Source organism: Papio anubis, chromosome 6 (genome assembly GCF_008728515.1).
Source record: "Papio anubis isolate 15944 chromosome 6, Panubis1.0, whole genome shotgun sequence".
Classification (NCBI taxonomy): domain Eukaryota; kingdom Metazoa; phylum Chordata; class Mammalia; order Primates; family Cercopithecidae; genus Papio; species Papio anubis.
In genome coordinates, this window is record NC_044981.1 from 146,857,117 (window position 1) to 146,880,418 (window position 23,302).

Genomic DNA, 23,302 nt, shown 5'->3' on the forward strand with positions numbered 1-23,302 from the left:
GAATCTTACCACTTCTCATAGTGTCTACAGCTACAACCCTAGTTCAAGCCACTTTTCCTGGACCACTGCAGCAACTACTTCAGCAGTTTTCCTGCCTCAACTCTTCCTCCCTACCTAATCCCCACAAAACAACGCAAATGATTTTTCCAAAGCATGAATTCAATTACGTCGAATCCACCCTACCAAAAATTCAGATTCTCGCCCTACCAAAAACTCACCCTACCCTCACCCTTCCAAAAATCCAAACAGATTCTCATTGTAACTAGAATAAAATCCAGCTTCCTTATAGCCTTTAAAGCCTCACATGATCTGACCACCTTCATCTTTCTGACCTCATTTCCAAAATAAGGATGTTCACTACTTAGCCACACTACTCTTCTTTTTTGTTAACTAAACCTGTCTCAGGGTCTTTGCTCCTTTGTTCATTCTGTTTATAATGCAGTTCTTAGTGGATCTTTACATCTGACACCTTCTCACCACTTAGGTCTAACTTAAATATCACCTTCACACAAAAGCCTCTCCCACTACCTTACCCCAGTCACACTTTTAAATTACTTTCTTTAGAGCATTTCTTGGGTCCTTTGAATTATTTTTTTACATGTTTTCATATTTATTATCTTTCTCCCCACATCAAAATATAAACTCCTAATAGGCAGAGATTTAGCATGTCTTGTTCAACCCAACAGTCCACCCTTCATATCCAAGGGTTCTGCATCTGCAGATTTAACCAACCATGAATTGAAAATATTTCAAGAAAATATGTAACAGTAAAAAATAATACAAATTAAAAAAGAATACAGTATAACATTGTTTATATAGCATTTACATTGTATTAGATATGATGAATAATGTAGAGATGATTTGAAGTATAGGGGAGGATGTGTGTATGTTATACACAAATACTACATCATTTTCTATCAAGGACTTCAGCATGCATGGATTTTGGTATCTGAAGGGGTACTGGAACCAATCTCCCTGGATACCAAGGGACAACCATATATCCCCAGTATGTAGAATGCCAAACACATTTTAGGTATTTCAGAAATATTGATTTAATGAAAAAATAGGTTTCCAAGATTGATGAGGTTGAATGAAAAGTGCTGTCTTTCATACTGTAAATATAATTACAATATACCTAGTTTATTATTGGTTTATGATAACCATAAAATGATGGTTTGCTAAGCAAAGGCAAAACTAATGAGATTATGGAAAAATTTTCTCAGTGGAGTCTCAATTAATGAAGTTCTACTTTCATAGAAGTGTCTATGATAATGTTATACCTATTTTTGGAATGGAAGTAAAAACGACATCTTGCAATTTTCTTTTTCCCCTTAAATAAACCTACTCAAACTATAAATTAAGACTGTTCTCTTCGAGGGTTTAGTGATGCCTTGAAAAATAACTGAAACTAACAGTGTCAAAAAATGTATCAGTCAATTTCCAGGAGATAAATTATTGCTTTCTGAAAATCTAGACAGCTCCACTTTAAATATTTAAATTAAGGCTGTTTTATTTTATTTTCTGTATTGTGGTTTCTGCCTTGTCATTGCACATGTGGGCTAGTGTAGTTGTTGGATCACATCTCATCTTACATAAAGACCTTGAAATTAAAAAATGTTTGGGAGAAAATATTTTAAATAGGAAATTTTAAATAGGAAAAAAAATCAATAGATGTAGTCAGGGTTTAGTAGGATGATCACAGCAGAACATAATACTCCACAGTGAGTCTGAAAGTCCTTCAAATATAAGCCAAGCCACATTCAAGCCTTCTTTCCTCATCCACTCTCCCCTTCTCTCCCCACACCCTTCCATACCTTTGCCTAGGCTGTTCCCTGAACCTATCTCCTCCCATCCTCTCTGCTCCCACCTTTCTTCTGCCTTCAAGTCCCAGTTCAAGTGTACGTTCTCCTTCTAGGAAGCTCCTCCAACTGCCACAGCAATCAGTAGGTCTTTTTTTCTGCGTTCAGCTTGTACTTGGTAGAATATACCTAATATTCCTGTTTTCACACTGCAGTATGATTTATTTCCACATCACCCTCCACCCCACTGTGAGCAGCCTCTCAAGGGCATGAACAGTGTCTTTTACCCTTAAATCCTCATCACTTATCATACTTACTATAGGAAGTGCTCAGTAAGGAGTTGTGAGCGGTCTGCTCATTTAACCACCTTTAGGGCTTTGAGATGGTGTGTTCTGCATATATCATTTTGCTTTCCACTGGTAATTGGTAATACAGATGGGGTGGGAGGAGATTGGTGGGAAGACTTGTTATTCATATCTCCTCTTTTTCCTTATGTTCTTTCTGGCTTCTGGATGGGACTAGAGACTAGATGGTGAAACTCTGGGCTGAGGTTCTCATATGCTAAACCACTGGTAATGCCACGATTCAGGTACCCACTTGCAGGACTTTCCTGACATCGTCTCACTTCCCTTTACAAATACCTCCCCGGGGCGGCGGGGCTGGGCTCAGTCCAGGAGCGCAGCTGGGCCGCGGCGCTCCTGCCTCCGCTTTCCCAGCGCCCGCAGCTGAAGCGCAGTCCGCAGCCCGCAGCCCGGTGCGGACTCCCATCGCCGCAGTCGCCCTCCGGCACCATGTGGCAGAACGGAGCGCCCGGGATGCAGGAGGAGAGCCTGCAGGGCTCCTGGGTGGAATTGCACTTCAGCAATAATGGGAACGGCAGCAGCGTTCCAGCCTCGGTTTCTATTTATAATGGTGACATGGAAAAAATACTGCTGGACGCACAGCATGAGTCTGGACGGAGTAGCTCCAAGAGTTCTCACTGTGACAGCCCACCTCGCTCACAGACACCACAAGATACTAACAGAGCCTCTGAACCAGATACCCATAGCATTGGAGATAAAAACAGCTCACAGTCTGAGGAAGATGATATTGAGAGAAGGAAAGAAGTTGAAAGCATCTTGAAGAAAAACTCAGACTGGATATGGGATTGGTCAAGTCGGCCGGAAAATATTCCCCCCAAGGAGTTCCTCTTTAAACACCCGAAGCGCACGGCCACCCTCAGCATGAGGAACACGAGCGTCATGAAGAAAGGGGGCATATTCTCTGCGGAGTTTCTGAAAGTTTTCCTTCCGTCTCTGCTGCTCTCTCATTTGCTGGCCATCGGATTGGGGATCTATATTGGAAGGCGTCTGACAACCTCCACCAGCACCTTTTGATGAAGAACTGGAGTCTGACTTGGTTCATTAGTGGGATTACTTCTGAGCTTGCAATGCAGCTCACTGAAGAGCTGTTAGATCCTGGGGTGGCCGCGTCACTTGTGTTTATTTGTTCTGTAAATGCTGCGTTCCTAATTTAGTAAAACAAAACAACAGACACTAAAATCATGTTGATTTATAATTATACCTATGAGGTCAATTAGTAAGCATGTCAGACTGATTAATATCTATTGTAAAAATTTGGTAGTGAATTTGGATATTAGATATAAATACCTGAATATAATTTTAATATCCTATTCATGATGTATGTTGTATTTTAAAAATTATCTGCAACCTTAATTCAGTTGAAGTACTTTATATTTCAAAAGAATGAATAACATTGATAATAAAATCGCCACTTTAAGGGGTTTGTCCAAAATAAATATTGTGGCCTTACTATTGTAGAAAGTATTATTTAATTTAAATGGATGCAGGTTGTCTACTAAAGATTATACATAACTATGCTAATTGTTCGTAATCAACAGAAACCAAGAGAGAGCTACAAACTCAGCTGTACCGTTCATACACTAAACTCTTCTTGCTTTTGCAGTATAAGGAATTAAGTCTCCGATCATTAGGTAATCACCTTGGATGATCAGTTTTCTGCTGAAGGCACCTGCTCAGTGTCTTTTCCTCTTTATCACTCTGCATTGGTGAATTTAATCCTCTCCTTTGTGCCCAACTTGTGTGTGCTTTTAAAATCAGCTTTATTCTAAGCAAATCTGTGTCTACTTTAAAAGACTGGAAATGGGGAAAAAATAAATAAATCTTTGCCAAAAAAACAAAAAAAAAAAACAAAAAACAAACAAACAAACAAAAAAAAACAAATACCTCCCCTATCTACCCTTCATTCCAAGCGTTCTTGTGCCCACAAGCTTTAAGAACCCTGTTTATGGCTTTCCTATCTTCCCTGACCCTTCTGTTAAACTGCCTTGACCTCAGAATTCAATCTAAGAAATCTTTTAAATTACTTTCTTTAGAGCATTTCTTGGGTCCTTTGAATTATTTTTTTACATGTTTTCATATTTATTATCTTTCTCCCCACATCAAAATATAAACTCCTAATAGGCAGAGATTTAGCATGTCTTGTTCAACCCAACAGTCCACCCTTCATATCCAAGGGTTCTGCATCTGCAGATTTACAGATTATTTAACTTACTTACTATCAATTAACTTGTTACTGTCAATACAATTCTAATTACTAAACTACTTTTAACTTGAAAACTGTTTTTTGCTAATTCCAGCACCCTGCTTCTAAGTGTTCCATATCAAATCATTTTTGGCCAGGCACAGTGGTTCACTCCTGTAATCCCAACACTTTGGGAGGCTGAGCCAAAAGGATCCCTTGAGCCCAGGAGTTCAAGACCAGCCTGGGCAGCATAACAAGACCTCATCTCTACAAAAAATTAAGAAATTAACTGGCATGGTGGCACATGCGGGTAGTCCTAGCTACTTGGGAAGCTGAGGTGGGAGGATTGCTTGGGCCCAGGAGATCGAGGCTGCAGTGAACTGTGATTATGCCACTGTATGCCTGGGTTATAGAGTGAGACCCTGTCTCAAAAATAGACAATAAAATAATAAATTTTTCTAAAAATAGCCATTTATTAACTATTAGTTAGTTACTAACTAGTATATATATTTTAAAAACATACTTTAGACAAAAGAAATATTACCAGATAGATCACCAAGGTCACTTCTAGCTCTTTTTATTTCTTTTTGAGGCAAGGTCTCATTCTGTTACCCAGGCTGGAGTGCAGTGGCATGATCATAGCTAACTGCAGCCTTCATCTCCCTGGCTCAGGTGATCCTCCCAGCTCAGCCTCCAGACACCATCATGACTAACTAATTTTTTTATTGTTAGTACAGTCAAAGTCTTACTATGTTTCCTAGGCTGGTCTTGAACGCCTGAGCTCAAGCAATCCTGTTGCCTTGGTATCCGAAAGTGTTGAGATTATAGATGTGAGCTACCATGCCTGGCCTCTAGTTCATTTAAAAAGCAACCAATACTTCATAATAAGGAGGTACAACCCAGTAAATTAAGTTTTTTACTGAATTTGAGCTATTTTAAATCACTCTTCAAACAAACACTCATCTTCCAGAATTAAGAAAAACAAACCTTCATGGTGAAACCCTGTCTCTACCAAAAGTACAAAAATTAGCTGGGCGTAGTGGTGCACGCCTGTAGTCCCAATTACTCCAGAGTTTGAGGCAGAAGAATAGCTTGAACCCAGGAGGCAGAGGTTGTAGTGAGCTGAGATCATACCACTGCACTCCAGCCTGATGACAGAGCGAGATTCCGTCTCAAAAATAAATAAATAAATAAATAAATAAATAAATAAATAAAATAAAAATAAAAAAAGAAAATAACAAAAGGAAAACCTTTAATTCACCTTGAACTCAATATCACATCTGAGCAAATGTTTTTGCTTCAGCCTTTAAATACAAGCCCAGAAAGTTATTAAAGCAAATGTTTTCATTTATGTTATTTCTTCTTTGAAATCTGTAGTTAATTATATAAAGTTAAATTATCTCATCGTTGTACGAGAGGTTTTTCTTTAATGTTTACCTGAAAAATATTTTAAATCCAAAGTGTAAAAGTCATTCCTGATGTCACCACCTCTCTTTAAAATTGTAAGAAGCAATAAGGTAAAGTCCCCTTCCCATCCTCATCCCCTTGGAGATCACCACTGTTGGCAACTGGGTATACATCCTTTCTTAACATTTCCTGCATTTATATAGCTACATGGGTGTCAGTTAATATTTATTAAAATATAATCAGCATATACTTATTGGTCTGCAATGTTCTTTTACATCTTTCTAATTGACATGGATGCTTTTCCAGGTCACTACTTTGCATCCAATGTATTCCTTTTAAAGGTTATGTAATATTCAGTTGTATAAACATGCCATAATTTATCCCACCTTTCTTCTACTTACTGACATTTCGTTTGTTTTCTTCTTCTTATTATTTTTTTTGTTTGCTTCCTCAACACTCCCAGTATAATAACTGGATCCTTACTCTGCTCTCAACAACGCTGCTCCCTACAAACATTCTTCCCTCAACCCTGCGTCTCCCTGAACTTGTCACCTGGTCTTTCCAAAAGAACTGGCCTCACACACTATCTATATATTCATTTATCAATCATTTTTCAACTCTGCAGTTTTTCTGTCTTGCTACTCTTCTGAAATTGCTCTCACTAAAGACATCCATGCTGTATAGCTGCTGCCCAATTCAGAAACTTTTCTTCCCAGTCTTCAACTCACTCAATTTGACTGCTTCTCTTGAACCTTAGCTTCCTGAAGTCCATTCTTCCCTTGCTTACTGAAACAACATTCTTCTGGTTCTTTCTCTACCTCTAATGGCTATTTCTCAGTTTCCTCTACTTGTGCCACCTCACCTGTTTCTTTCATGTCAGTGTTCCTCAGAACTCTACTTTTGGCCTTCCTTTCTTCTTCCTCTGCATGTCTTCCTGGTGTTCTCGTCCATTCTGATGATGTCAACTACCATCTAAACACTAAAGATTTCCAAGTCTAACTGTAAACCCCACTCTTCTCCTGCTCTACAAATACCCAAATCTATCTGATCTACAAATACCCACCATCTCCCTAGAGTCACATGAAACTCTCCTTGTCTGTAGCTGAACTGTTGATCTCTCCCCTCTCACTATAACCCAATCTTCTTCCTGTATCCCATAACTCAATCACATTTCCACCCATCCTTGTCACCCAAACTGAACAAATCAGTCTTCCTTAACTTCTTGCCTACTTTCATATCTAGTTTTTCAATTGGTTCTACAATTTATCTGAAAAATTCTGTTGTTACTTACCACATTCCTAAAGATATCCTCATCTACCCTTGCCTGCATTTTTATAATACTTCACAACTGATATCCCAGCCTTTAATCATATAACCTTCATATCATTTTCCATATGGCAATTAATATTTTCTTTTTTTTTTTTTTTTTTTTTTTTTTTTTTTTTTGAGACGGAGTCTCGCGCTGTGTCACCCAGGCTGGAGTGCAGTGGCGCGATCTCGGCTCACTGCAAGCTCCGCCTCCCAGGTTCAGGCCATTCTCCTGCCTCAGCCTCCGAGTAGCTGGGACTACAGGCGCCCGCCACCACGCCCGGCTAGTTTTTTGTATTTTTAGTAGAGACGGGGTTTCACCATGTTAGCCAGGATGGTCTCGATCTCCTGACCTCGTGATCCGCCCGCCTCGGCCTCCCAAAGTGCTGGGATTACAGGCTTGAGCCACCGCGCCCGGCTGCAATTAATATTTTCTGACACAGTCCATGCCAATCCCCTGTTTAAAAGCCTCCATTATCCTCTAATACCCATAGGATTAACAAATATTTATATATATAATTATATTTAATATATCATAAACATATAATAATGTATAATAAAAAGCCTTGAACTATCAGATTCCATTTTACCTAACCATTACCTTCAACTAATCTCCCTGTCTTTCAGCCATTTCCCTATGCTGGCTGGACTTCCACTTGTATTTGAGTCTTTGTTCAGGGTATTTTAGTCAACCTGGAATTTTCACCCACTCTCTCTTATTACAATTTTTCTTATTAGGACTCATCTCAAAATTATCACCTCTGAATTCTTACCCAGCTCTCTTACCAATTATAGGAATACAAATTTCCTATTCTGTGCAGCCAAAGCCCTTTGTCCACATCTCTCTTGCTGGGACAACACTCTCCTAGTATTATGATTATTGGTATCATCTGGTATTATAATGGTTTCATCTGGTATTATTTGTTTCTGTGTCTATCTTCTCCACAACACTGTGGTACCCAATGAACAAAGTCCACGTCTTTCAGATTTTTGTATGTCATCACACAACTCTTGTGTCCTGCATATAATAAACACCAACAAATGTTTTGAATTTAGAGAGTTTGGAAAGAACAGATGAAGTGGTCTGGTCTCAGGTCTATGTCTCCAATCTTCTGTGCTACAGATGATGCTGCAGAGCACAGTGGTGGCTAGAAAACTGAGCAAACTTAGAATGGTTGCTTTGTTTACTTTTTTGCATTCATAATGAAGTTCTAGGATCAGCATTCAATCAACGATTTCACTGAGGTTGGCTGGAAAAAGTTTCTCCCTTTGGGAGAGAAGTTAGCAGTTAAGAGGATTCCTTTCTGCTTTTGGAATTAGGGAAATATTTCCAATTATGAGAGACCACAAATGGGTAGATGATATACTAAGTGGGAAGGACACAGACTGTGTCTTCTCAGGATGAGTTTTAAGGAATTATTTCCAAATAGGACTTCATGTATTTCCCGATAACAAACCTTAATTTTCAATAATTGCTCCTGAGTGTAGAACAGTACAAATTAATAAAATATTTATTTGCTAGAGCTCTTATATCCTTGAATTAATCAGCAAGTGAAATCTCTGAACCCCAAGTATAAGAATCTAGAAATACTGTTAATTTAGAAATATCAGCAGTAGCAGGATATATTATTTTTTAAATCTGCCCCATATTTAGTAAATGCCTCCCCTGAGGGCACTTATCTCCTAAAAACCATATGTCCTATTTAGATTAACACATTATAATTAAAGTTTCCATGGCTGTTTAAGCTAGCCATCTGTGTGGAATCATTCAATCAATGCAGCCAATACTGCCTAAGAATCTTCCAGGTGCTAGGCACTAATGATACAGATCCAAGAAAATGAAGTTATTAGAAAATAGGTGGCAGTAACCTTTGAGTTTCCTGGTTACTGCCAAAGATTTCAAGAAATCAGAAAAGCAACATGGTATAGTAGAAAGAGCTTTGAAGCCAATAAACTGTGTTTATATCCCTACTCCATTACTTCTTAGTCATGTAACTTTAGGCAAGTCACCTGATATCTCTGGGATTTCTTAATCTTCACAATGGGGTGAATACTACCTATGTCATGGAGGGGTGAGGCAATTAATATATGAAAAGCATTTAACACAGTATCTCTTACATAGTAAATACTCAATAAATATAAGTATTTCTATTTATGATGATGAATGAATGACGGTATTTTTCAAATCAGCCTTTCACATTTTTAAAACAGATGTGCATAGAATGGCTTGCTTACAAACCAAGTGAAGTTATGATATAGTCTTAGAGCCAAAGAATTCACAAGGCAGAGTTCTCACCTAACGGATGATGTGTTATGACAACCAAAGTATTAAGTTGGATACCGTAATATGAACTTTTCATATTGAATTAATTTGTATGTGGAAAGTAGTAAACGACCTTGATGAAATTTTGTTTTAAAACAAGAGACCTGGTTTTCTTTATTTTTTAATTTTTATTTTTTATCATGAAGGTCTAGTTGTTCTGAAAAGGTTCTTTGACCCTAGGACTATATTTCCATTTAAAAAAGAAATTTCTAGTATTTTTGTAAGATGATACATGAGCTCTGGAGTTTTAAATGAATGGCAACTAACAAAATGTTTAAAGAGTTTTAGCTGCAGATCTAAATATCATACTACCTAAAAAATACACAGAAATATTTCCTTTGTATGAAATTGCTTAATCTTAGGATACTGAGATGCTTTTACATATAACAGTCATGTTTATTAAATGGCCTGACTGTCAATTTTTGGTATAGTAACAAACAAATCACTATGATTCATAGTGACTTTTGAAAATCTATGCAAGCATTTTCATTGTTTCATGTACATTATTTTAAAATTTTCTTTTAAATTATTATACCTTGCCATTTTACCTTGCTAAAAATACAGTAGGGATTTGTCCCACCAAGCACACATTTTATTGACTATTTACATAACTAATTTAATTACACATATTTTCAACTAACACTTCCTGAATTTGACCCATTTAGCTTCATTCCTCTCTCTCTCAGATGCTTTTGTAACTTATTTTAAATATGTAAGTTTTATAGTGAAGGAACATAATATTTGGATTAGCCTTTTTATGTTATGTGAGCTAGTGGATAAGTACTTCTACTTATTTACTCCCAATTATAAACACACAAAATTTTTGCTCAAAAAATGCTGCTAGCATGAATTTCAAAAGGCATTTTTTTCCCTTCAGACTCTTATAAAGTGTGTGCCTGCTACCTCTGTGGTATGGCATTTTAGTTCCAGCAACTACACCTTTTTCCACCACTTGAAGATACTTTATGTCTAGAATAATGTTGTCCAACAAACTTTTTGCCATGATGAAATGTTGCATGAGATCCAGTATAGCAGCCACTAGCCAGACGCTGCTAATAAGTACTTGAAATGTAATTAGTGTGACTGATAAACTGAATTTTTTACGTTTACTTAATTTTAATTAATTTAAATCAAAATAGACATATATGGCTAGTGGCTATAGTATTGGACAGAACTGAATTTTTTACTTTACTTAATTTTAATTAAAATAGACATATATGGCTAGTGGCTACAGTATTGGACAGAACTGAATTTTTTACTTTACTTAATTTTAATTAATTTAAATCAAAATAGACATATATGGCTAGTGGCTATAGTATTGGACAGTACAGGTCTTGAATGCATGTTGAAATAGCTGGAGCAGTGGACAAATGTGGTTACTATGTCCTCACACCCCACTTCTTTCTCAAGCTATTCAATGCTCACCCATAGCAGTATATAAGTCAAGGCTCATTTCTACCACTGACCACTCTAATCCACAGGGATTATATTCTTCTCTGAAATTCTACATAGTTAGCTGTGTACAGGAAATTGAAAATTTAGTGCCAGATTATACCTTGCACAATAGTCTAACTTTAATATGCCTAAGTTTTAGCATAATATAAATAATACTACCATCTTCTGTTCACTGAAAGCTAATAGTACTAAACACTTTATACACATCTTATTTCATTGTCATAATAGGCTTGTGAAGTATGTATTATAATCTCCATTTTTACCTATGAGGAAATTGTGGCTCAGAAAGATGAAGTGACTAGCTCCAGTCAAACAGCTAGTGAGTAGGAGAGCTGGAACTTGAAATCAGATTCATGACTGGGTAGCGACCTTGTAGGCAGGCTCCTATGAGATACGTAAACACAATTTGAGTATTGGAGCCATCATAAAAAACCTAAACCTGTCTGAGAAAAATACATTGTAACAATTACAACTGAGTGGGAATAAAAGTTTGTGATTCAATTTAAATAAAAAAGTATTTAATTTATAGTGAAAGATCATTCCATAGTTCTTCCATCACAGGCTAGATACATCACTTTCTTAAAGACCAGTTGCTCCCTCTAGTGAGCATCAATAGGAATGACATGCCTAGCATGTATTTAAAAGTGACAACCTCAGCAGGAGCGGTACCATCCTTAAGGATCTCTTGGAAGTTTGTAGATGCGAATTTTAGTAATCACAAAAAATGAGAGTTTCTACTTTTATTAGGTGGGGTCATGGATGCTAGATATCATACTATCCAAGGGAAGTCTCCCTCAACAAAAAATGTCCTCCTTCCCAGAGGGAAAACCTATTTATATTTATCTGAGCCTGGAATTTAACATCATTTTACATATAACCACTAAATATGTTTACACTGATTTAATGTGCAATAAGCTTTCCAGGAAGGAAATTATGGTATTTCATCTAATTTGAGACATCAATTGTGAAACATAGTATTATTTAAGTATCACCAAGAAAGGAAGACAAGGAGAAAAACACTGCCAATTAAACTGTGACATGATGCATTCTTATACATAATTATTTTATGTTTTTAAAAAGAACTCTTATAGGCTTAGTTAGAAATAAAATATCATACTTGGAAATATATGGAAGGAAAGAGAAAAGCAAAATAAACTGTTAAGGTATTCTTAAAACTTCTTCATATTCAGAAAATTTACTGAAAGTTTGGCTCAGAGTTGTCAAATTCCATATTTTTTTCCAAACAATACTATCCTCTCTGCTATCAAGTGTTTTAATGATGCAATATTTCCTAAAACAGTGCTCAACTCTTCTGTCTAGAAGAGTTTTCATTCAAGCCACAAATTACGTAAGTTTTGATGTGGATACTCTTTTGAGTCTTCCAAGGAGATTAATGGAAAGTTTTAAGACAACAAACAGCACATATTCTTTCTTCAGATGGTCTTTAGTTTGTCCAGAAATGAAATTGGTAACAATAACTGGGTTCACACATGCTCAGGCAGTGATGATGGCAATGATGTAATGACTGACACATGGCTGACTGTGCTTGTAAGACACATCCTGATTTAAGAAATGTGAAATGTATTTCCTATAATGGAAGAAATACATTAACATGTACCAAGGGGAGCTTTTCCCTTTTCTTTTACAGAACTTAACAGAGATTGGGTCACCATTTCAGAAAACCTCATCACCAAGGTATTTGAATCACAAGTAGAACATACCCATACTCCATCCATGGTGATTATATCAATGAGTATAACTTTCTAATGACTTTGCTATTTCTTACAGTGTAGGCAATGTTAATGTCCTTACATATCAAAATAGGCACTATTATAAATTGCTTTTATTTCTCTTTTATGATGTCATTATATTGATGTTTTTCTATTTACATGTGTAGGTGGGTTATATTATCTATAAATTTCATTTCAGGAAAGTAAAGACTCTTTTAGAAGATATCTGTTACAAAAAGATGGCATTCAGTGTGATAGAGTTAAGAAAATACTGAATTTGGGGATCATCAATAACTGCCTCTCCTCTGAAAATAAAGAAAATATTGGGTACTTTCCTTACAAATATTATATTAATATGCTTGTGGATAGGGGAAAGAGGGAAGAGAGAAGAAAATTGTGTATCAATGTAACATCAAGGATCGTTACTCATTTTAAGAAAGTGAGTTCACCTCCCATTCACAATTGCTTCAAAGAGAATAAAATACCTAGGAATCCAACTTACAAAGGATGTGAAGGACCTCTTCAAGGAGAACTCCAAACCACTGCTCAACGAAATAAAAGAGGACACAAACAAATGGAAGAACATTCCATGCTCATGGATAGGAAGAATCAATATTGTGAAAATGGCCATACTGCCCAAGGTAATTTATAGATTCAATGCCATCCCCATCAAGGTACCAATGACTTTCTTCACAGAATTGGAAAAAACTACTCTAAAGTTCATATGGAACCAAAAAAGAGCCCGCATTGCCAAGGCAATCCTAAGCCAAAAGAACAAAGCTCCAGGCATCACGCTACCTGACTTCAAACTATACTACAAGGGTACAGTAACCAAAACAGCATGGTACTGGTACCAAAACAGAGATATACACCAATGGAACAGAACAGGGCCCTCAGAAATAATACCAATCATCTTCAACCATCTGATCTTTGACAAACGTGACAAAAACAAGAAATGGGGAAAGGATACCCTATTTAATAAATGGTGCTGGGAAAACTGGCTAGCCATATGTAGAAAGCTGAAACTAGATCCCTTCCTTACAACTTATACAAAAATTAATTCAAGATGGATTAAAGACTTAAATGTTAGACCTAAAACTATAAAAACCCTAGAAGAAAACCTAGGCAGTACCATTCAGGACATAGGCATGGGCAAAGACTTCATGACTAAAACACCAAAAGCAATGGCCACAAAAGCCAAAATTGACAAATGGGATCTAATTAAACTAAAGAGCTTCTGCACAGCAAAATAAACCACCATCAGAGTGAACAGGCAACCTATGGAATGGGAGAAAATTTTTACAATCTACCCATCTGACAATGGGCTAATATTCAGAATCTACAAAGAACTTAAACAAATTTACAAGAAAAAATCAAACAACCCCATCAAAAAGTGGGTGAGGGATATGAACAGACACTTCTCAAAAGAAGACATTTATGCAGCCAACAGACACATGAGAAAATGCTCATCATCACTGGCCATCAGATAAATGCTAATCAAAACCACAATGAGATACCATCTCACACCAGTTAGAATGGCGATCATTAAAAAGTCAGGAAACAACAGGTGCTGGAGAGGATGTGGAGAAATAGAAACACTTTTACGCTGTTGGTGGGACTGTAAACAAGTTCACCTATTGTGGAAGACAGTGTGGCGATTCCTCAAGGATCTAGAGCTAGAAGGACCATTTGACCCAGACATCCCATTACTGGGTATATACCCAAAGGATTATAAATCATGTTGCTATAAAGACACATGCACACGTGTGTTTATTGCAGCACTATTCACAATAGCAAAGACTTGGAACCAATCCAAATGTCCATCAATGATAGACTGGATTAAGAAAATGTGGCACTTATACATCATGGAATACTATGCAGTCATAAAGAAGGATGAGTTCATGTCCTTTGTAGGGACATGGATGAAGCTGGAAACCATCATTCTCAGCAAACTATCACAAGGACAGAAAACCAAACGCCGCATATTCTCACTCATAGGTGGGAATTGAACAATAAGAACACTTGGACACAGGACGGGCAACATCACACACCAGGGCCTGTGGTGGGGTCGGAGGGAGGGGTAGGGATAGAATTAGGAGACACACTTAATGTAAATGACAAGTAAACGAGTTAACAGGTGCAGCACACCAACATGACACATGTATACATATGTAACAAACCTGCACATTGAGCACATGTACCCTAGAACTTAAAGTATAATAATAATTTTTTAAAAAGTGAGTTCACGCTTATTCAGAGAGTACAGGCTTTTGAGACAAACTTTCTGGGTTCGAATCATGGATCTATTACTTTCTGTATCATTTTGGCCAAGTGACAGTCTCTCTTTGCCTCGGTTTCCTATTGAGTAAAATGAAGGTCATAAATGCATTACCTCATGGTGTTCTTATGACAACTAAAAGATGTGACATACTGGATGTTGTTTATAAAAGTGGCTGGTACATCAGGAGCGTAAATAAGTGAAAGCTATCATTAATTATAATGGTAAAACCTACCTTTCTGCAAAACAAAAATGTCTGAACTTCTGCTAAACTCCTTGCTACCCAAGAAATCATTCCCAAAGAATCTATGATTCCTTGATATTATGGAGAAAAACCTCAGGGCTTTTTGCAGATGTTTTCCCATAGAACCGTATTAGAAAAGATTCAACTATCTTTGGGGGTGTGAAGTTTTTTTGTCAATTGCCACAGAAATGCTGTGTCATGGGCCAATTTATCCTATATTTCAAAGTGCAAAAAGGTGATATATGAAGCATAGTCAAAATATATTTCCTCTGCAAATAAAATATAATGCTGGTACAGATACACTGTTAGTTTTTGTAAGATAATTTAAAGTTTATTTTATTCAAATCAACAAATATTGTTAAGAATCTAAATCTATCCGGGCGCGGTGGCTCATGCCTGTAATCCCAGCACTTTGGGAGGCTGAGGCAGGCGGATCACCTGAGGTCAGAAATTCGAGACCAGCCTGACCAACATGGTGAAACCCCGTCTCTACTAAAAATACAAAAATTAGCCATGCGTGGTGGCCAGCGTCTGTAGTGCCAGCTACATGGGAAGCTGAGGCAGGAGCATTGCTTGAAACTGGGAGGTGGAGGTTGCAGTGAGGCAAGATCACGCCACTGCACTCCAGCCTGGGCGACAGAGCGAGACTCCATCTCAAAAAAAAAAAAAAAAAAGAATTTACCCAAATCTGAGCCCCATGCTATGATGAGTAAAGGCAAAAGAAGCTGCAACTGTGCTCTCATCCCATGAGATGATGCTGGAATGCTGGGATGATGAGACTGACACATGTGAATCAACTAGTCACTAAGAGGAAAAGCATAATTAAGTGCTAAATTGCATGTGCAGCTCATAAAAGAGTTGCAGGAATTCAGGTGAGGAAGATTAAGCAGCCATAGGGTACTTAGGAAAGAGGCACCCAGGAGAAGGGAGAATTTACCAGTTACTGTATGTATGACTTGTTAGTTAGCCTCTCAGTGTTACTGTTTCCTCTTTTATGAAATTTGACAATTTAATGCACGTAAAATGCCTAGTACATTCTAAAGTAAGACAGGTTTTTGGTAAGCCTTAGAGAATGTGTAATATCTACCTAGAAAGAGAATTCTCAGATAGCAGGATAACCTGTGTCATGTAAAAGAAACAGATACCCTTTTTAAGCCTTTTAGATACAAAAAGGTAAACAAAAAATCCACAAGTAATAGTCCTACTATAATAAGTACAATATTCTGTGTTGAATAGCAACCACAGCTTTGCCTGTATGGCAGAATAACTCCCTGAGCACGTGAGCCTTGATGCATGTTGACATTCCTAGAGAGTTCCTCCTTCTAAGCAAAGATTCTTTCTTTAAAAAAAATAGGACATAAAGTATGCATATTTGCTTTTCCCTCTAAAATCGTTGCCCTTTACTGACCCTTCTCCTGAGCACTTGTCCAAAAGCAATCGTAACCTGAGCTTTCCATTACCTACAAGGAATAGTTTTAATCATAATCACTTCTCTAATGTGGTTTTCTTCTAGTATATAGAGAACATGAGATATAGTACTTCTAATTTTATCTCACATTCTCTGTATATTCAAATATTCCTTATCACAGCTTTACAAATGTTCTGACAAGAAGAGAAGGAAGAGTTCCTTTAAAGAGTCTCAATGCTATTTGGGGGAAATTACATTCAGCAGAGTCCTGATTATACTTACATGATCCTAATTAGAGTTTTCCTAGCATCACTGATAAGAGTGTTAATTACACTAATTATATAACGGCTTCTTTGACAAAGTCATCTACATTCTAGGATTGGTCCAAGCCTGACACTCTTTTCTGCTTAAAAAACTAGAAGGCTTATTGGAATAATAAAAGTTTCCACTTTAGGCCGAATGAAATTATACCAGTTCAATATAGAAGATGATTTCACGGCAATTAGAAACAGGCTTTGTGAAAAGTTCCATTATTGCTTTTTATTTATACCAAAAGTAATTCCAGCCATGTATAGCAGGCTCCATCACTTGTAGAGAAGAAAGCACTCTATATTTCTTTCGACAGAAAAGAAGTAAGGCCTGAAATGATTACCTTGACTTTTCCAGAAAGGAGAGAAGAATTGGAAATACAGTATTGGTAGTCCGAGGTTTTGATATGTAAACTCACCTAAATATACTGGTCTTTTCAGAGTTTGTTTGTCACACAGTGTGACCACAGAAACTTAAATTATTTGTAAAATAAAATTGTTTTCTCTGTGTTTTTCCTATCCTTTTAGAGCCTTTGAAGCATATATAGAAATTTATTCTCCTGAGTAAGAATCTATTACTATATACAGTAGAGCAGCTCTCTGTTTTGCCAGTGGCAGATAGGAAGGAGAGCAGGTGACAACCCATATGCCCCTTACTTGTCTTCTGCAAGCAGCAAGTTGTAAGCAAGAGAAACTGTTTTCTGCTCATTTGCTCCTTCATTTAACATTTTAATAATCTATGAGATACTGTGCAAGGTAGTGTGCTAGGCACTCGATAAACAGAGGGAAACAAAACCATGATCTTGTCCTCTTGCAGTTTACGGTCTCCTCAGATATCATTTGTGGTATGTTTAGGCTTTAATTTTGTCTCTGTGTATTGCCTAGGTGTATATCTGGTCTTGATATTGAAAGACAGATTCAAGCTGTAATACATCACAGCTGTTGGGCAGAAACTCATGGGAAGCAATGAGCAAGGTAGAAGGGGCAAATTAGAAACAATTTGAGGCACCCATAGATGCAACCAAACCTTAATCCAAAGTGTATTCATTTAATATTGCTTCTGTAACAAATTATCACAAATTTAATAGCTTAAAATACACAAATTTATTATCTTATAGTGCTGGAGGTTAGAGGTAATAACCTCAAGGTGTTGGCATTCCTTTGGAGGCTCTAGGATAGAATCTATTTCCTTACCTTTCAAGCTTCTAGAGGCTGCCTTTATTCCTACGATCCTGGCTCCTTCCTCCATCTTCAAAGCCTGCAACATAGCGATTTCCCTTTCCTCCCTCCCCCTCCTATTCTCCACCATTCTTTCCCTCTCTCTGTGCTTTCGTCCTCTCATCTTCTCTGACCCTCCTGCCTCCTTCTTATAAGAAATGTAATTTCATAGGGCCCATCTGTATAATCCAGAATCATCTTCTCATCTCCAAACCTTTAACTTAATCATATCTGCAAAGTCCCTTTAGCCACATAACTAAGACTGGTACATCTCTGAGGGCCATCAGCTTACTACCACACGAAGCAAATTAAGTAGAAAATAAGGTTTGCCTCTTTTACGCCTTGAGTCAACCAGCTGCATGTTGCCCTTTGCAAGTTTGTTTTCTACTTCAAGGCCATCTTTGTTGTCCATTTTAACTAGCCTTTCCTCACAAAATGGTGGTATGTTGCTCCCCCTACTGATATTTCTCTGAGGCCTTGTAACTCTCTAAGATAGCACCAGTTTAACTCACAAGTCAAAAAACTGGAACACTTCAACCAGAGACATTAACATTCCCCTCTAATGAACTCTTAGCTGATTGCTAAAGACAAATGCTTCATTAGAGCCAAACATTCCTATCTTACATAACTAAATATGATAACAAATTAAGTTCATGGGGCTGGAAATAGTTATTATTTCCTCTTTTTGCAGTGAGGAGGCATGAAACAACATTTAGCAAACTGATCCTGGCTTAATTCCTACAGATATTATGCAGCACAAACTCTTATTTGATGCAGATCATACATAAAAAATTAGCAATGAATAATAAGCATCGCTTTAGTGGTAAGGAAGCTGAGTAGCTTTTTTTACGTAGTAGCTTTTTTTAAGATTAAAGCCTCAAAAAAGTGAAGACCAGAAAACATTTGTTTTCAGACACTGGAGAGCAGGCACTGTTACGGCTGTGATTTTACAACCGCTCCTACATGCTGGGAACAGTCTCCAGATGCATCTCAAGGTGGGTCGTCAGTGCTTTCAGACTCAGCACAATCTACATTTATTTACGTAGTTAAAATTACTGTTGCTATGGGTAAATTCACAGAAGTAAAGCCCAGAGAATCCGGTTGGCTGGCAGGGAGCGGCGGAACCAATCCCGGGCTCAGCAAGTTCTCGCGATACCGTGAGATCTGCATCCCTGACGACACCGCCGCGGAGATGTTAGTGAGACTGGCGGGTGGGCGGTGCGAGCGGCGGTTAGCTCCGAGCTCGGCTTCTCTGAGGAAAACGGGCGTTCACCTGCGGTTGGTCCGACTGTTACCAACATGAGCGGCGTGGATGGGGTCGAGAGGACCCCTCCCCTCCAAACCCACAGCATCATTATTTCTGACCACGTCCCGAGCGACCCGGACGCACACCAGTGCCTGAAGCTCCGCGACCAAAGCGAGGCGACACAGGTGATGGCGGAGCCGGGTGAGGGAGGCTCGGAGACCATCGCGCTCCCGCCTCCACAGCCTTCAGAGGAGGGGGGCGTACCTCAGGATCCCGCGGGCCGTGGCAGTACTCCCCAGATCCGAGTTATTGGGGGTCGTGGTCATGTGGCGATCAAAGCCGGGCAGGAAGAGGGCCAGCCTCCCGCTGAGGGCCTGGCAGCCGCTTCTGTGGTGGTGGTGGCAGTGGACCGCAGCTTGAAAAAGGGCGTTCAGGGTGGAGAGAAGGCCCTAGAAATCTGTGGCGCCGAGAGATCCGCGTCTGAGCTGCCGGCGGGGGCGGGGGCCGAGAACGACACCGAGGAGGTGAAGACAGGAAAGTGCGCCACTGTCTCAGCAGCCGTGGCTGAGGGGGAGAGCGCTGAGGTGGTGGTGAAGGAAGGCCTGGCGGAGAAGGAGGTAGTGGAGGAGCAGATGGAGGTAGAGGAGCAGCTGCCGGAAGGTGAAGAAATAGAGGTGGCGGAGGAAGATAGAGTGGAGGAGGAGGCGAGGGAGGAGGAAGGGCCCTGGCCTCTGCATGAGGCTCTCCGCATGGACCCTCTGGAGGCCATCCAGCTGGAACTGGACACTGTGAATGCTCAGGCCGACAGGGCCTTCCAACAGCTGGAGCACAAGTTTGGGCGGATGCGTCGACACTACCTGGAGCGGAGGAACTACATCATTCAGAATATCCCGGGCTTCTGGATGACGGCTTTTCGAAACCATCCCCAGTTGTCCGCCATGATTAGGGGCCAAGATGCAGAGATGTTAAGGTACATAACCAATTTAGAGGTGAAGGAACTCAGACACCCTAGAACCGGCTGCAAGTTCAAGTTCTTCTTTAGAAGAAACCCCTACTTCAGAAACAAGCTGATTGTCAAGGAATATGAGGTAAGATCCTCCGGCCGAGTGGTGTCTCTTTCTACTCCAATTATATGGCGCAGGGGGCATGAACCCCAGTCCTTCATTCGCAGAAACCAAGACCTCATCTGCAGCTTCTTCACCTGGTTTTCAGACCACAGCCTTCCAGAGTCCGACAAAATTGCTGAGATTATTAAAGAGGATCTGTGGCCAAATCCACTGCAATACTACCTGTTGCGTGAAGGAGTCCGTAGAGCCAGACGTCGCCCACTAAGGGAGCCAGTAGAGATCCCGAGGCCCTTTGGGTTCCAGTCTGGTTAACATTTGCCCTTGGGAATACTCCTGCACAAGGTCTCCTACCACCTTCTGCTGGACTTGTGCTTGGGCATCAGCAATGGGTATGTCTTCTACTGTGTTTTGTTTTTGCTGACTTTTCTGCACCCTCTTTCCTTTGGATATTCAGTTCTCTCAACCTCAAGATTGAGACGGTGGTGGGTATGCGTCTCCACTTCCATATGACCTTCATGCTGTTCTGGAATATCACATGCTACGAGGTCATCCTTCACGCTACTTGTAAGCCAAGCAAATGATACTGTAGATTGTACTGCCTTTATCTGCACTGCTTGGACGCTGTTTATTCCCAGGGCCTCTGAACTGGTTGCTATCACCTGGATTTCTCCCTTTGGGAGCCTATTCCACCTACTCAGCTCTGCATCGTGAAGTAAGGGCACATGCCCTGTGGACAGTTACTGGACGTTAATGAACTCAGGAGAAAAGCAGTGAGCCGCTTGTTCTGTGTGATTTATGCTACTTTATTGCTCTTCCTTCACCTCTAGTCACTTTCTATTGCTACCTGCCCTGCATTGGCCCCTGCCAAGGTCCCTCTCTCCCTCTTTTCCTCTGCCTTTTTTTTTTTTTTTTTTTTTTTTTTTTTCTGGGGGTTTTCTTTTTCTCCCAGGTTGAAGTACAGTGGTGCGATCTCGGCGCACTGCAACCTCCACTTCCCGGGTTCAAGCGAGTCTCCTGCCTCAGCCTCCCGAGTAGCTGGGACTACGAGTGCGCACTGCCATGCTGGGCTAATTTTTGTATTTTTAGTAGAGATGGGGGTTTCACCATGCTGGCCACGCTGGTCTCGAACCCCTGACCTCGTGATCTGCCCGCCTCAGCCTCCCACTCCTCTCTCTTAAGTATTAGCTCAGAAATATTTGTAAAAGCAAGCTTTTAATTTCATTTTGGTTCTGTCATTTTCAGAGACAAACAAGTTGTCCTGTAAAATAGAGTGCTAAAGCTCTTATGCCCCTACCCCTTTCTTTCTTCCCAACTTCCTACTTCCTAGCCCTTTTATCAGCTCCTAGAATAGTTAAAGGGAGACACGTCTAGATGGGATGAAAGGTGAGATCTAGTTTATAATGGGTGGAGGAACTAAAGAGATTGTGATGGGTGCCCTAAGCAGGGGAAACTGAACAAAAGGCTAGAGGCATGGGCCAGGTAAAAATTGGGCCTAGAATGAAGACTGTGCTGACGTTAAGAGCCTTCGAGGTAGGAGTACTTACTCCTCAATGGTGATGAATGGAGAAATTCTTTTCAGGATTGCTAAAGGAGAATTGAAGGGGTTAAAGTGTTAAATATGTTGCCTAGACAAGGGTTCTTTAAAGAAACACAACGCAAGTTTGAATGCTTGCTTGCTTGTTTTGTGACCTGATTTATGTGGAAGATTGTTATTTCATTAGGATTTAGTAAAATCTTATTTTTTTTCTGTTTCTAAACTTATTGTGAAAATTGAGCTGTGCAGACATTCTTTTGATTTCAATTGGGAACATTTGGAAGAACAATAGTCTTTACTTTCCTGTACAATATAGAGACATATGAATATTCATAACAGTTTTCAACTTGTTCTTGTTTCTGTTAAACTATATTTCTAGAAACATAGTTTGAACAACTTGGTCTTTGTTAGGCTTGTCAAATTGCCTTCATGGAAAAATAATCTACAAAAGTGTGGTTTAATTGATTGTCTTACATGATAATTTTCCCTGGTAACAACTTAGTAAGTGATGTGTCTTTTTTCCTAAATTGCTTAAATACTGTGAAATTGCTCTGACAAATTGGAAGTGTACCATTGGCATATTTGTCTTCCTTTTTATGCATGATGGTAAAATAAAAGCATGTTGTTCTGCTAGATTTCTTATTTTTCACCTTACCCATAAATGTTATGCTTGAATGAAATTGTTCATGTTAATTAAAAAGTATGGAATCATTAAAGTCCTATAATCCATTAAAGACCTTAATGGATTAAAATCATTAAAGTCCTTAAATTCATGTTAATTAAAAATTATGGAATCATTAAAGTCCTTAAAGGGACGCAATAGACCTTATCCCAAAGAGAAGAAAACAGGGCATGGTACGTTTGGTACCTTCCAAGGTAGTTTGCTTTAAAATGTTAGCAGTTGCAGCTGCTTACTTAGTCACTTTTTTCCATATAGCTTATGCAGCACCACCTCCCCTTCAGTTGCTCAAATCCTCCATTTCTATCTCCATAAATTATATTCTCAGGTTATTCAGGCTCTTCTTTTTATTAACTTGTATGAAGGGAGTACCTATCATATGTGATGTATTCCTCATTTTCACACTTTCTCATCTGTGAAAACTTCCATTTTTTTCCTTCAGACTTCCTCACCACTCTCTTCTATCAGATCCTTCAAGGCCTGCCCTTGGTAATTCCTCTGCCTTTTAGTCTTTATATTCCCTGTAGAGGAGATAAATGTTTCTTTATGCACTTAGTGTACTTTGCAGGGACCTCTGTTCCAGAAAATAACACATAATTATTCATTACAGTGAATTCCACAAATAGAGAAAAAGAGTAAGAAGATAAAGTCCATTTCCTTCATTGGGGAACTGGGGAAGGACTGATAAAGAATCGACAGAGTGATACAGTAAAATAAAATACAGAGATTATATTTTTATGTTTTTCACATGTTT

At 38.9% G+C, this 23,302-nt stretch overlaps 3 protein-coding genes across 6 annotated transcripts in view; 2 read left to right on the forward strand and 1 right to left on the reverse strand.

Moving 5' to 3' along the window:
- Nucleotides 1–23,302, reverse strand: part of DSE (dermatan sulfate epimerase) — a 182,992-nt gene that overhangs the window by 140,604 nt on the left and 19,086 nt on the right. The window lies entirely within an intron of this gene.
- Nucleotides 2,450–3,966, forward strand: LOC101019608 (BCL2/adenovirus E1B 19 kDa protein-interacting protein 3-like). The gene has a single exon (XM_031667734.1). It carries the CDS (start codon nt 2,591–2,593, stop codon nt 3,173–3,175), a length of 585 nt encoding a protein of 194 aa, XP_031523594.1. The 5' UTR covers nt 2,450–2,590; the 3' UTR covers nt 3,176–3,966.
- TSPYL1 (TSPY like 1) lies at nt 19,216–22,523 on the forward strand. The gene has a single exon (XM_031667732.1). The coding sequence runs from the start codon at nt 19,322–19,324 to the stop codon at nt 20,645–20,647; it is 1,326 nt and encodes a 441-aa protein (XP_031523592.1). The 5' UTR covers nt 19,216–19,321; the 3' UTR covers nt 20,648–22,523.